This window comes from Sporobolomyces koalae (genome assembly GCF_050403365.1).
Source record: "Sporobolomyces koalae JCM15063 DNA, S_koalae_JCM15063T_v1_ctg42, whole genome shotgun sequence".
NCBI lineage: Eukaryota > Fungi > Basidiomycota > Microbotryomycetes > Sporidiobolales > Sporidiobolaceae > Sporobolomyces > Sporobolomyces koalae.
In genome coordinates this window covers 86733-100442 of record NW_027481729.1, presented here as the reverse complement: position 1 = coordinate 100442, position 13710 = coordinate 86733, and the positions used below count along the sequence as shown (strand labels likewise).

Sequence of the window (13710 nt, the reverse complement as noted above, 5' to 3'; positions counted from 1 at the left end):
CAATTCACAAAGGACGTACAGGGAGAGAAAGAGAACAAGATCAAAATTGAAACAAAGCGGAGACGCAAAACGCGGAAATTCGAAAAAAGCGCGGATACCAAGAAGGGTTGGTGTTTCGCAGAGACCATCAAATTATATAGAGGTGTGTGTGTATACAAGAGGGATAATAGGAGAAAAAGATAGAAGAAACCGAATAGAAGGGTATCGAAAGCGGATGATAAAGATAAAAAGGATCTTGTTGAGATGGGAGAGAGACTCGGTTCAACCCGCCTGAACGAAATCTTGAGAACCCATCGAACTCCTCCTTCGTCTGACGTTTCGACCTTTCTGTTGCCCGTGTAGTTTCGCCAACCCGTGCGCGAGACTCGTGAATCCTCCTGCCGCCTTCGCCGGACCGTTCGTCGATTTCGGATCGACCGTAGGTCCTGTTGCGTCTTTACTGTGTCCACTCCCTCCTCCTTTCGGTCCAGTCGAGTTTGGTTTCGGGACCGGGGAAGAAGGGGGTACTCCTCGTTTGGCAGGGACTCGAGTGGGCATGCGACTTGTCGGTAATTTCGTAGGCGAGTTCGGTGGTACGACGACCTGAGTGGTTGGCAAAGTCGTACTAGTAGCTGGAGGAGGAGGTGGAGGGATCCCAGTGGGTGAAGTTCTACCCGAAACGTTTCGAAGCGGGTACCGAGATCGAGTCGTACCTTCGACCTCTTCGAATACGTTGTTCAGGTTCTTGGCCCCTTTGCTTCGAGCGATACTGCTAGTATCAGTCGGCAGTGACGGTTGCGAATTTGATGCAGACGCAGTTCTAGTACGTAGACGGTTGTCAAGGGTCGTCGGTCCAAGAGGTTTCGAAGTTGAAGGTTGCGATTTGGCTATTCTCGTCGGTCGCGTCGAAGAAGCAGTTGGCGGTTTGAGCGTTCGTGGAGCTGTTACGGCGGCAGACGAGATGGGTACCGAGGGTTCAAGGTCGAGTTTTTTCGGGCTCGGCATCATCGTGATTGAATCTTCATGAAGATCTTCCTCGTCTTGGGTCAACTGCAAACTCTTCCTCGTCGTCCTTCGAATCGAAGGCGCGGATCCCTCGAGACTGTCTCGTTTCGGTTTCCGTGGGGACGACAGGATGACTCCTTCCATTTCCTCCTCGTTCCGGATTGCCGCCTCGACTTCGTCCATACCCTCATCTTCCTCTGTCGGCTGCTGTAATTGGGGAGAAGAGTCTTTTTCTTCGGGAGCAGCGACTCCATGTCGACTTCGTCCAGGAGTTTTCCTCGGTTGACCCGGAACGATCTGTCTCCTCGGCGTCATGGGTGCTCGAGCATGGTGAGGAGTGGTAGAACGATGTCTCGCAAGTTCCGTCTCGTTCGGAGGAGTGATCGGTCGAGGAGTTTCAATCGGTGGCGGTTGCGAACATTCCCTCTCGACTTGGATCCTAGGTTCGACCGCTCGAATTTCGACATCTGTTTCGTGATTGCGACGAACCGAGTTCGACGTGTTGTTGTCCGAGAGCGCCAATTGGGTTCGAAGTTCGTCTTGAGCGGACCATTTGACCCACTCGAGTTGGTTCTCGTACAAAAAGTGCTGTTGGGGTCCCACGCAACTGCCCGGTCGCATGAGCCGCATGAATCCAATCGCTAACGGTACAAAATTCGAGTCAGGAATTAATCTCCTGCAGACTGTCAAGGGGGAAGGACGATACGAACCTTCGTCGGCAGTAAATCCGTGTTTGTAAATCAGGTAGGCGCCAATCAGAGTTCCGGTTCGGCCCAGTCCTGCTTTGCAATGGACCGCGACTGCACCTGAAATGTCATCGAGAGAACGTCAGCATCACGTGAGGTATCGTTTGTACAGAGCGAGTGACAAAGACGAACCTCCTGCAGAGATGACCTTGTCACTCAAGTCGATGAATTCCCTGCACATCTCCATTGTCGGGTTCGTTCCATCATCAAAGTACACTGCCCGTAAAAAGGTCATCAGCACCTGGTATAAGCGAAATACGAAGTTTACGTACTCTCGACGTGATCGATCCCTCGTTCCAAGAAATGATTCCGATCGTACAACTTTTTGTTCAACCTGACGACGACTTTGACTCCCTTGTTCTCAAACTCTTCGAGCACGTTCCTGAAACTCCTCGTGAGCCTGCCTGCGCTCGTCGCGACCGCTGACGTGGGTTGGTTCGGGTTCCAACCTGCTTCGACTGGACTCGCAAACGCGAGGAATCCCGGTGTGATCCAGTTCCAATCTCCTTCCTCAACCTTTTCGGCCTTCTCGTATGCGGCCAAATCAAACGTCGACAGGTCGAGCAATTGGTGCGAGAGCGCGCGTGAGAGTCCGTACAGGATTTGTTGGGGGTGCAGGTGGTAGTCGGATCGAGAGTAACCGGCATCTCGATACGGTTGCTGGGCAACAAGAGAAGTGGGGTCAAAACAGGATCGATGGAAGGTTGACAGTGCTTGAGAGCTTACCAATTCCAAGCACGAGATTGGGTGCAAGACATCGGCGACTGACCATCTCATAACCACCATCTGCGAGAGAACAAAAAAGCGCCCAGGTGAGCAAAACAACAGCGCTGATCGAGAATTGTTGGCTTCTGCGTACGGCGTAGAGGCTCATGAGAAGGGCGGCGTTGACTTTCTTGTCGGGTTCGTCGGAAGAGTACAAAAAGATGCGCTGATGGCGATGGGCCGGATCTTCCAAGAGATTGTGAAGGTGTAGGCAAAACCGACTGAGAGACGGAGTGGTACGAGGAGGACCAGTCGAGCCGAAAGTGGGGAGCGGCGGGTGGTCGAGCACGCGTTTGCGAGCGCAACAGGGCAATGAAAGAGGGGAAACACGATCCAAGGAGGGTCAGTTGTATGTCTACTGGATCAGGGTTGGGTTCCCACAGCCGTCCTGCAGTCGCACGGCCCGACACCGAATCGAGTCTTCTGTCTGTGACCGTTGGCAGCTTGCTCCCCTCTGCCCAGCTCGCAGTTCCGCTTCTGACAGTATCAAGAGGTTCGTGTACTCACTAGAGACAGCCAATGTTGAGGGGTCCATAGTCCTGGAAGAAGCTGAGGTACACGAGCTGGTCGTCGATCGTGAACCAATGGCTCGACCCATCGAGTTGGCCCGCATCGGTGCCGCTGCTGTTGGAACTTGGGGTCGTAGACGGGGTCGACGCGAGCGAGTTGAGCAAGTCGGGATGCGGTGCGGGAGTCGGGAAGTAGGTGTACGCGAGGCGACTGCCAAACGCGCAGATCGGGCCCGAAGGTTCGATCGATTTAGACATTGTAGGCTGGACCATGCAAAGCGAAGTTCGGCCAGATGAGGGAAGGAGAACCTAGTTTGGTGATTCGACAAATAAATGCGCGACTGCGGGTGGGGCGGGACGAGAGGAGGAAACGGGTCGTCGGAAGATCCTCGACGAGCAGGTTCGGAATGCCAAGTGGCAAGGTGATTCACAGAGTACAGTCGGATTGAGCGAGGAGAGACAACGAGGGAGACGAGCGACGCTCTCGACGCTGTGTTGACCGATGTCGCCGCGTCGTTCAACATCTCGTCCCACGTCCCTCGTGCGGGCGTAATACCTGCCTCAAGGTTTCTAGCTTGTACTGCTTGTGCATATCTCATCCGTCTGACCCGTCTCGCACGCTGGTTGAGCGCTTGGCCGGACATTGTTTGTCATCTCGAACTCTCTCGCTTCCTCATTCTCGTTCTCCAAACACTCTGGACTTGGAACGGCTCAAGGATCTGTCGGTAGTCATTCCGCGTCGCCCTTGCCCTCTATCCTTTCTGTGCGCTCCGTCTCGACTCCAAGTTACCGTTGTCTGTTTTTCTGCGCCTCGGCTCCGTAATCCCATCTCGCTTGTGCACTCGAGGGTCTGTCGCGCCATCGAGATCTTTCTCCCGACAGTAAGGTTCCCCTCTGAACCGTAATGTTTGACATAATGCTGATACACTTCCATCTTTGTCTCTCCAAATTCGATCGCTTGCTCTGATCGAGCAGTGCCTTCAGTATCGAATATGGCAGGAGGACCTCGAAGACTCGTCATTGTCGGACTCGGCAACTATACACACCCCATGACGAAGCATTCGGTCAGAAAGCATCTCCAATATTCAATATTAAAAGAAGAAGAAGGAAAACTTACGCTTTCTGGGTTTTCGTGTGTTCGATTGCAGGTAGGACAAGTTTTACTCAAGAATCTCGCACTCCGGGCCGCGTCTTGTCCAGGCGCAACCGGGTCTCCTCATTTACAACTGACGAAAGCTCCAACGAACGCTCGATCTCAATCTTGGACCACTCGGATCTGTATCAGTCGTAACGATTCAAACACTGGGATCGAACAAGACCTCGAACTCTTGTTCGTGTTGCCGAAAGCGTTGATGAACGTGTGTGGCAAAACCATTGTCGATGCGACCCATGGGTTCCTCTTGCCTCCAACAACTCTACCTACTCCTGCACCTCCTCCTACTGCGACACCATCATCTCTTTCGACCTCGACCAATTCGAAGAAATCGGGTCCAGCTTTGAAACCGATTTACAAACTGCTCGTCCTGTCTGACGATCTCGACCTCGCACCTTCAGCTTCCCGGTTACAACGTGCTGGAGGTCCAAAAGGTCACAATGGAATTCGATCTCTCATCTCGGCAATGCCTAAAACAGCGACACTGGGAGGAGGAGGAACCGAGAAGGATTTCTGGCGCTTCTGGATCGGGATTGGGAGACCTCCGAACGAACAAGTGAGAGGTCAGGGCGTGGCGAAATGGGTCTTGGGTCCTCTTGGGAGAGACGAAGTTAGAGAACTTGAATGGGACGAAGACAAAGAGGTTGGAGGGAAAGTACTCGAGAACGCTTGGAAAGAAGTATTGAGGATCGGGTTTGAAGAGGAATGAACATTCTTTGGGATTCTCCGCGATACGTTTTTACCCTTGCAAGCGATGTTTTCGAGCGCAGCTGGAGCAGGCAGTCAAGGCATAACCTACAGAATTTCGGCGAGCGTACGCGTAGGGTATCCACTGAATTATTTCTCGATTCACATCATGCCGCTGCGTGACGTACCAGGGATACAAAGTGTAGTACAACCGAAATTTGAGCTTGCCATGGAAAAAAGAGATAGATGCTTTCGGCTTACTCGGCAAAGTAGCTTCAGTTGTCGACGTTTCCAACTCGCACCGCTCGTAGCCGACATGTCGAAATCGTTGTTGAAACCGCTGTCCCGATCCGTGTACTACCTCCCAGCTCCAACCTGTACTACCGGGCCCTCGTCCTCCTCGTCCCCAGGTTCATCGGCAACTTTGGAACAAGCTCCTCGACTCTTGATCGTGTTTGGATGGATGGACGCGCAGCTCAAGCATGTCGAAAAGTACTTGACATCGTACCGCAAACTCGTAAGTCCAAGCCTGCCCCAAACTCGGACGATCGGGTATAGTCAACTGATGGAACTCCCCCACATGTCGCAATCCGGCGTTCGGCGCCTCCGTCTTTAGTTCCCATCGTCGCCAATCCTTTTGCTTCAATCTTCTCAGAAAGGGTTCTACTCAGCCAAGAACCAAGCCGAGACGAAACAAGCGTTTGCACCCGCGATCGAGATCATTCGCCAACAACAACTCGAAGGTTCACTACAAGTTGTGCGAGAAACGCAGCAGGAACGATCGAGTGGAATCCTGTTGCACGTGTTTTCGAATGGAGGATGCATGAGTCTCAAATGGCTCAACGAAGAGATCATAAGATCTCGCGCTCGTTCGAGTGAGAGCTCGGAGAAACAAGATCCAGTTCGTTCTTCCTCAGCTTCAACCCTGGTCGAACCGGCGGTCCCGATACCAGCTACTGCAGTCATCTTCGATTCGTGTCCCGGTCGTTCGTCATTGTTGGTCACGATGCGAGCGTTCTCAGCTCCGATTCGCAACAAGGTTTTCAAAATCCCAGCCATGGGTTTCCTCGCAATCTTTCACACCTTGATCTCTCTGTACAACTTGTACGTGTCCCTCTTTTTCGTTTTTCCTCTTCCTCGAGAAATCTGCCAGAGAAAAACTCAACATATTTTCGTGGGCTGCAGTGTGCGGCGCAAACCCTCGATTCTCGATCGACTGTATCACTATCTCAACTTGACCTCGACTTTGCCACCCGTACCAAGATTGTACCTGTATTCCAAGATCGACGAATTGATCCCGTATCGAGACGTCGAGGAACACGGTCAAACAGCGAAGGAACAAGGAGTTCAAGTCGAAATGGTCAAATTCGACAAGACGACACATGTTGGACATGCTCGTACCGAACCGGAAAAGTACTGGACCTCGATCGAGAAGCTATGGAGGGAAGCAAACAGACCGGAGAAATGATACAAGAACTTTACAACCCTATCGATTATCCGTAGACTTCTTGGCACTTATCAATAAATGCTCTCTCACCCCTTGGGAGGGAGTACATTCTCTTCGTATTGTCCCTCGTAGTTCCCTAATCAATCGGGATATAATCTTTTGAGATTAGACTGTAACTCCGATATTTGGTAGAAGGTCCTCACCTGGTGGATAGTACTGGCATACTAGATAGCTCTGACGATCAAGAAACGAATGAGTTGTGAGCCAGTCTTGTAGAGACAAGGGGGGGAAATCGAGCGTACTCCCCATTGTCCGACGGTGAACAACCCTTTGCAGTTTTTGAACTGACATCCAACTGTCTTTGTCCCTTTCCAGAGCGTCTGAGTGACATGGCCTGTTTGGAGAGACACTTCGAATGAGTGAGATCCGGACATGGAAAGCCAGGTGACTTTTTGCACCTGTCTCGTGAGTGAACCCGGTCGGCGGTGAGTACGTATACATCTTGATCTCGTCATTCCTGTTTTTCATCCTCGCCAAAGTAACAACGATCATTTTCAAAGTCCTCCTCATGTGAGAGACTGTTGGGGCTCATACTCACCAACTATCCACTCCTGCTTTGCCATCGACGGGCGTATCTTCTGTACTGCCTGTCCCCGAACTCGCTGAATTTGACCCATTCCTCGTCAGTCACCTTGAAAAAGGAACTCAGGCAAACCGAACAGATTATTACCGAACAGATTCTCGCCATAACCTCCCTCGAGGAGTTTCCCTCCCGAATGTTCAAACACACAATGATCAACCCACCGATCACTCGATTCGGCAAGAGTTTCGTTCCAATCGAGAGGTTCGACTTGGTGTAAAACTCTGAAATCGTTGTGAGTCTTGAGCAAGATGTCGACGAGGTCTTTTGGGACGATGGACGAAGTAGGGTTTGGGGTCGAGCTTGATTTTGAACTTGGGCTTGCGTTCGTAGGAGAACTAGAGGAAGTGCCTGTCAAAGGTGGTTTCGAAGCTGAAGAAGAAGAAGATTGTGAGGGCGTCGAGGTTTGGGTGGTCGAGGTCGTGTCGGAGAGAATGGTTCGAGAGGTCGTGAAGCCGAAGGCTGGCGCTCAGTTTCGCGCCGAGCTCTTCGTGGAATTAACTGTGAAGAAATATAAGACTTACTTTTTGAGCTTGCTTGGCTCGAGCTAGGACTTGAAGGCTAGAATGAACGATGTGAACATGGAATGGCAACCATCCTGGTCGGTCATCTGGTTTGATCCGAGTACCCAAAAGCGGGAGCGCTCACCGTTTCCGAGCTTGACTTCCGGTGCTCGTTCCAGAAGTAAAATGCTGCGACCGACGCAATACAAAGTAGGAGTACAAGGGAGACAATCACGACTCTTGACTGTTACCCAAGATCGCTGAGACTGCTGGGAACCCTGACAGACTGGACCCTTGAAACCATACTGACCGAGTGCGGCCCTTGAGTAGTATCTTCCCTATCCTGGTCATCATCCGAGCGAGAACTTTCAGATGTGTCTGAAGCAGTGTCGTCTTCCTCGTAATCATTGTGATGGTGCGACTTTCGCAGTGAGGGCGTCACTGAAGGACTGCGAGGTCGAGCTGACAAGAGGTTGCGCTCCTGCATGCATTCGTTACGATATGTGAAAGATGGTTGGGTAGGAAGAGAAGCGAAGGAGTACATGGGGCACAATCCCATAAGGCCCCAAAAAAGCGGAGAAGGCCCGTGCGAACCGCGGACTAGGAAATTGTCCTGCGCCGTCGAGCCAACTCACGCCGGGAGCCGACTATCGCCTCGGATGAGCATTCGTGAAAAAGGTAATAATTGCGACAATAGTTCTGCTTCATGCTTCAGAAGGGGAAGAAAGTTGGCATAAATCGAAAGCGATTATGCCCAGCAGCTCATTCAAGGAGTTTCTGAACGTCTTCGAGAACTCCGATCACGTCTTTCCCTTGCTCTTTGCTGGTATGCGCCAACTGCTTCTTCGCTGCAAGTACCTGCTTCGCCTCGAGCACTTCGAGCAGGGACTTGGACTCTTCGTGAAAAGGTGAGCGGTACACGAGCAGTCCCAGCGTGGCGGCAAGTCGATGCACTGTCAGAGTGGAACAAAAGATAAATGCAGTCAGATTGTGAAGGTAACGCGGCCGAGCGATATGAGACGACTGACCAACTTCGAGGCTCTTCTCTTCTCGACCGAGAGCTTCTAGAACTGCACCTGCCAGCTCAGTCTCCCACTCTTCACTGACACCATCCACCAATTCTCCAGTCTCCTCATTGCCTCTCTCGAGGTTCCCGATCCTTCGCGCAAAGATCCGAGTGACGATCGACCATGCGAGTCCAGCTCCATGCGTCCTCGTCTTGTCATCCTTCTCATCGAGCAACGCCCGGATCAACAATTTGGTCACGTTGGGGAGACAATCTTTCGAGAGAACTCTGGCAACAAGGATGGGCGAGATGAGGAGGTTCGAAACGAGTTTGATCGCGGTAAGGAGGTATGGATGATCCGGTTCAGGGACGTCGAGATCTTCGACCAGAGTTGAAATCAGGCTCGGCAGGAATTTGAGGAATTCGGGCGAAGTTGATAGTCGCGCGGCGTCTCGTGCAAGGGCTAGTCGAAGGAGATCGACGACCGGGAATTTCGAGCCAGGGGTGGACAGGGTGGACAGAGCCGTTGCGGTGGCGTCGAGCCACGGCTCGAGCAGAGTAGACGGCAAGGCTGTCGTTGGCGCCGCAGCTGGAGGAATCGGAAGAGACGAGAGATATTCGGTGACGACTTTGGAGAGAATCGACGACGTGTTCGGCGGGAGCGACGTCGTCGAGCTTGCCAGTTTCGATGCGAGAGCTGTGAGAGGTGGGAATGAGGTATAGGTGATGGGCGCAAGAGACTTGGATAATTTAGCGAGCTTTGGGAGGTTCAGCTTCTCGTGCGGATGCGCTGTATCGAGCTCATTCGTCAGAACCCGCTTCTCTTCCAGTGAGAAGCCAAGGCGCTGAACGTACGAGGGAAGACTTCGAGAGCGAGCATCCCGATCCTGGTTTCGAGCTCTTTACGATCTGCCCCTCGACATTCTCCCACTTTGTTAGTACCGACGAAGAAGCAAAAAGTTGGAGTCGCTGATACCGGTCCTCCAAATTCTGTCATCTGCGCAATTTGACTGCCTTCGCCCAAACCGGTTTCGACAAGGGCACACGTGATCGAGGGATGCGTCCTAGCGAGTTCCTCAAAGTACGGCTTGATCGCAGCACAGGGAGGACAATTCGACGATGTGAACATGAGGGCTGTCGCTTTCGATCGCGCCAGGGTCGTACGCAGAGAAGCAGCGGAGGTGACGATTTGTAGGTTCGAAGCGACGGAGCCCATTGAAGGAGTGTCACTTGAAGTCCGTGATTGAGTAGCAGAATTTTGGGCCTGGGCGAGGGATGGTAGCAGGTTGTTGACCGCGTCCCCGGCGGAACGAGTGTTCGAGCCCACAAACATCTGTTCGATCATGGGCCTCATCTGGCGAAAGCGAAAGGAAGATGAGTTCGTACCGCTGTCGTGACAGCTACATCGAGCGCGTGAGGCGTGCGTACTTGTTGTCCAAATGGAGTCGCCATCAATTCTCTCGGCTGATCGAGAATCTCTGTCGGGATCGAGCGACCATTTAGGAAGCCGATCACGTCGTTCGTAAAGTGATTGCCTATGAGGACATTCGGGTGGTCAAACTGGGATAGCCAAGAACCAGTAAGAAGATAAACGCCTCACAGTTAAATTCGAGCAGGTGATAACGCTCGGCTTTGTACGTTTCCCGCATGCCCTCAATGTACTCGAAGAAGGTGTCGCGATCAAGTTGAGTGTCCCCCATGGCAATACGCTTGCGAGGTGCTCCATGCTGCGACGAAACGTTACTCAGTCGAGATCGGAGAGCGTTGTAGTAGAACCGAGAAGGGGGCCTACATGAGTCGTGCCCGGCGGTGATTTCGCGTGGATTCCCTGACCGAACCAGATCTCTATACCGTACAGAACAATCGAGGTGTGCTATCGGCGCAGTTGACAAGCAGAGTCAGCTCTCCGTAACCACTTACGACGCCTCAAACTCTTTCTCCTTCTTGCGCCGTAGGGCCGTTCCCGAGGAGACGGCTGAGCTAAGAACGTACCCAGATCCCTTCGACTGGCCGTCCCACGAGCATCGGACCGAGACTTTGCGCCAACCCGTTCGAGAGGTCGTACACAAACAGCTGAATGGGTTCGGGCATCTTCTCAGCCTCTGATCGATGCGAGCTAGCGTGGTGTGCAGTAGGTGTCGAGACGCAACAACCGCGAGTGATGACAACAACAGGAGGAAACGAGCAGAATGCGGTAGAACATTTTGATCAACAGTTGATCTTATCGCGAGGTTTCACAATTTACGGGTGAACGACACCGTGTAAGAAGTGGTTCTCCTACTGTTCCATGGCTATCGGGATTGCTTCTCTCTACCCGGGCTTGAGTGAATGGGCGTCGGCAAGTTCCACCGAAGAAGTCCGACAGCAAGCCGTGTTTCACGGGCAGAACAGACCCGACTAAACTGACTGGCGGGTATTTCGCGGTACAGAAACTCCATTAGGTTGATCAGAAAGAGACATTTTACTCGAGTAGTAAGGAGAACACGAGCTAGCCCAAGAGTGGCAACGACGGACCATAGCCGTAGCGTGGGCCATCGTCTATTGCATGGCTGAAAGCCAAGATGCAAGTCAAATCGAGAAAAGTCCGCCAGAAAGGAGTCAGCCTTATCGAATCCCGAGCGCTTGAATGACCAGAGAAGCGAGAATTGGCGACAGCCGGAAATGTTGAAAGCTTGTCGAGAGTCGCCGCACTGCAATCTGGCGGCGTCCGGCATAATCATCTGGCGTCTCGTCGGCTTGGATTGAGCATACTAGTGCGCTGTTGCGACGCTGAATGGCATCGGTTACAAGCCCGAGTCGGGTGGCAGTCCGGGTGAACTGACGTCGTCGAAGAGGTCCATGCTGTCGAGTTCGCGCGACACCTGAGCAAATTCCGAGCGACGAGCTTTTGTGTACGATACTCCTTGATACGTCGATTGCGCCCGAGAAGCAATCGGCGCTCAGCGTAGAGCTAGGCATCTACCGCTGTCCCGAGTTGGACTCGCAGTGACGGGAGGATAGACATCTCAACGAGATTGGACTGCATCTCCGTACTACTCGAGCTCGGTGAGCAGGCTGCGCAGTTTTTGATTGATTGAACTTGAATCCCTCGATCTGACTACCTTTCCAAGCCAGCGGCGGTAGGTGCGACAGTGGAGTACTCCCGATGAAGGCGAGGTTGGTGAGGTCCTTGCCGTTGTATTCTAACCCTAACTTACCAACCTCGCCTTCATCGAGAGTACTCCACTGTCGCACCTACCGCCGCTGGCTTGGAAAGGTAGTCAGATCGAGGGATAGCGTCAAGTTGGAGAAGCCAAGCCGTTCGATTCGAAGCGCGCGCGACGACGAACGCGCGGTTTCGCCTTGTTCTTCCACTCACCAAGGGCTCCCTCGCGGAGACTCTAACTCGAGCGCACAACATGCCGACGATATTGAACTCGGCACTTGCGCTGCCACCAGCGACGCGAGGCTTGACGCTGTGCCTGATCGCGAGTTCGACGGTGTACTTCTTCCTGCGACTGTCAGCTGCACGGACAGGCCTTGACAACGCGCGAACCGGCGATGCGGGTACGACCGTCCCGTGGCTCAACCTCGTGCCGGCCAACGTTCTGTACGCGCCGTGGACGCTCGTCACCGCCGCCTTTACCGAAACAAACATGATCGAAGTCAGTCCTCTCTCATTCACTGCCTGATCAGCCTCGAAGCTCACCATGGTCGTCGAGACACAGTTCCTCGTATCTCTCTTGACGCTCCCGCTCTCGGGCCGGTACCTCGAGCGAGTATGGGGCGCCAGCGAACTCGTCAAGTTCGTGCTCTTCACCGTCATCGTGTCCAACGGCATCGCCGTTGTCGTCAGTGTTATCGAGTCCATCGTCCTTGGAAACCAGCAGTTGTTCCTGTCAGTCTGCCTTAATTTGCAAGTCTCGTATCGCGCTCATTTTCCTCTTACACAGCCACGACACGAGTTACCATGGACTCGAAGCGCTCCAGGTCGGCTTCCTGGTTGCGTTCACGCAATTGATTCCGGAGCATCAGGTCCAGATGTTTGGCGGCATCCTCAAGATGAGGGTCAAGGTGAGCGCGCGCCCTTTGCGAACCACAGACGCTGCTCATCCGATGCTCATCCAACTTTCCCCATGCATGCAGAGTCTGCCCATGGCCTACGTCACCTTTTCGAACGTCGCGTGTCTCCTTGGCTACCAATCTCCTTATATTCTCGTACGTGGATCGCCCTGGAGGCTGAATTGGCCATATTTCGCGCGCTCAATCTTTATCCTCTGCAGATTCAATTCGGATGGCTCGTCTCGTGGCTGTACCTACGATTCCTCAAGAAATCGGAAGGCTCGGACTTCAGAGGAGACCGCTCGGAAACGTTCGCGTTCCACAACTGGTTCCCGCCTTTCATCCAGTGCGTATCCTCACCCTTCCTCCTGCCGGTTCGCTACCAGCCTGACTGGTTTTCCTGACTTGTTGATAACTCTTACAGAAAATACGTTGCCATCTTGTCCAACTTTGTGTTCTCCCTCGCGGTCAAATTCAACCTGATCCAATCGTGGTCGTCGATCGACCTCGAATCCGGTCCCGGTTCATCCGCATCGACCAACACGGTTGGAGGACAGACGTACACTTCGGTACCGGGAGGAGCTCGAGCTGAAGCCGAGAGGAGGAGAGCTATGGCACTCGAAGCGCTCGACCGCAGGATGGCGAGCAAACCTCCTACGTCATCGACCACTCCTACCGTCGCTGCAGCTGCAACTGTCGGAGTACCACCGAGTCCTGCTGCAACTCCTGAACCTACTTCAGGTTCTACTGCAGCAGTGACACACGAAGGACCACGGAGTGATGAGCCGTCGACAAACGGTGTCGCCGACAAGGTTTAAGGAACAGATAAGAAAAAATGAAGAATAGAAAAAATCTCCATTCTCCCGAGTTGCACTTTTGTCAAATTCCGTTCTTGTCGTCAAGTTTGGTAGCCAGCTGTGGATACGTACCGCTTCCTCTCTTTTGTTTCTCTCTCTCGCGTTTCTTTGCAGTTTCTCCTGTTCTTCGCATCGAGCTTTTCTCCTTTTCTTCTCCTTTCTTTTTCTCTCTCTTTTGTTCTTCTCGCTTGTGCACTGGCCTGATACCCTCGCGGAATAGGAATTGAACGTAATCATCGCATCGAACAACGACGAATGCGAAAAAAGATTAGTTTTCTCTACAAAGAGTACCAGGGCCAGGACGTGCCAGGGGAGAAGTTGGGGTATCGAAATGTATTCACACTCTCAAAGAAACGTCGATGAGGAGAGGGC

The 13710-nt window shown here is 52.8% G+C and overlaps 5 protein-coding genes across 5 annotated transcripts; 3 read left to right on the top strand and 2 right to left on the bottom strand.

Moving 5' to 3' along the window:
- Window positions 1–261: 261 nt before the first annotated feature.
- CDC14 (phosphoprotein phosphatase CDC14) lies at window positions 262–3262 on the bottom strand (the record flags this gene model as incomplete). Its single annotated transcript, XM_076680661.1, has 7 exons — window positions 262–1625; window positions 1695–1790; window positions 1863–1946; window positions 2003–2390; window positions 2457–2516; window positions 2590–2716; window positions 3003–3262. 7 exons carry the CDS (start codon window positions 3260–3262, stop codon window positions 262–264), a joined length of 2379 nt encoding a protein of 792 aa, XP_076532237.1.
- A 734-nt stretch (window positions 3263–3996) lies between these two features.
- JCM15063_002661 (uncharacterized protein) lies at window positions 3997–4866 on the top strand (the record flags this gene model as incomplete). The annotated part of the gene is made up of 2 exons (XM_076680660.1): window positions 3997–4068; window positions 4153–4866. The coding sequence occupies 2 exons, from the start codon at window positions 3997–3999 to the stop codon at window positions 4864–4866; spliced, it is 786 nt and encodes a 261-aa protein (XP_076532236.1).
- A 294-nt stretch (window positions 4867–5160) lies between these two features.
- On the top strand, window positions 5161–6312 carry JCM15063_002660 (uncharacterized protein; the record flags this gene model as incomplete). Its single annotated transcript, XM_076680659.1, has 3 exons — window positions 5161–5361; window positions 5461–5948; window positions 6030–6312. The coding sequence occupies 3 exons, from the start codon at window positions 5161–5163 to the stop codon at window positions 6310–6312; spliced, it is 972 nt and encodes a 323-aa protein (XP_076532235.1).
- Window positions 6313–6456: 144 nt separating this feature from the next.
- JCM15063_002659 (uncharacterized protein) lies at window positions 6457–10531 on the bottom strand (the record flags this gene model as incomplete). The annotated part of the gene is made up of 13 exons (XM_076680658.1): window positions 6457–6525; window positions 6594–6685; window positions 6750–6808; window positions 6890–6953; window positions 7022–7393; window positions 7456–7492; window positions 8218–8387; window positions 8463–9230; window positions 9296–9794; window positions 9869–9975; window positions 10041–10167; window positions 10233–10313; window positions 10433–10531. The coding sequence occupies 13 exons, from the start codon at window positions 10529–10531 to the stop codon at window positions 6457–6459; spliced, it is 2544 nt and encodes an 847-aa protein (XP_076532234.1).
- A 1307-nt stretch (window positions 10532–11838) lies between these two features.
- Window positions 11839–13299, top strand: JCM15063_002658 (uncharacterized protein; the record flags this gene model as incomplete). Its single annotated transcript, XM_076680657.1, has 6 exons — window positions 11839–12084; window positions 12148–12317; window positions 12373–12493; window positions 12566–12637; window positions 12703–12827; window positions 12906–13299. 6 exons carry the CDS (start codon window positions 11839–11841, stop codon window positions 13297–13299), a joined length of 1128 nt encoding a protein of 375 aa, XP_076532233.1.
- Between the last annotated feature and the right edge of the window lie 411 nt (window positions 13300–13710).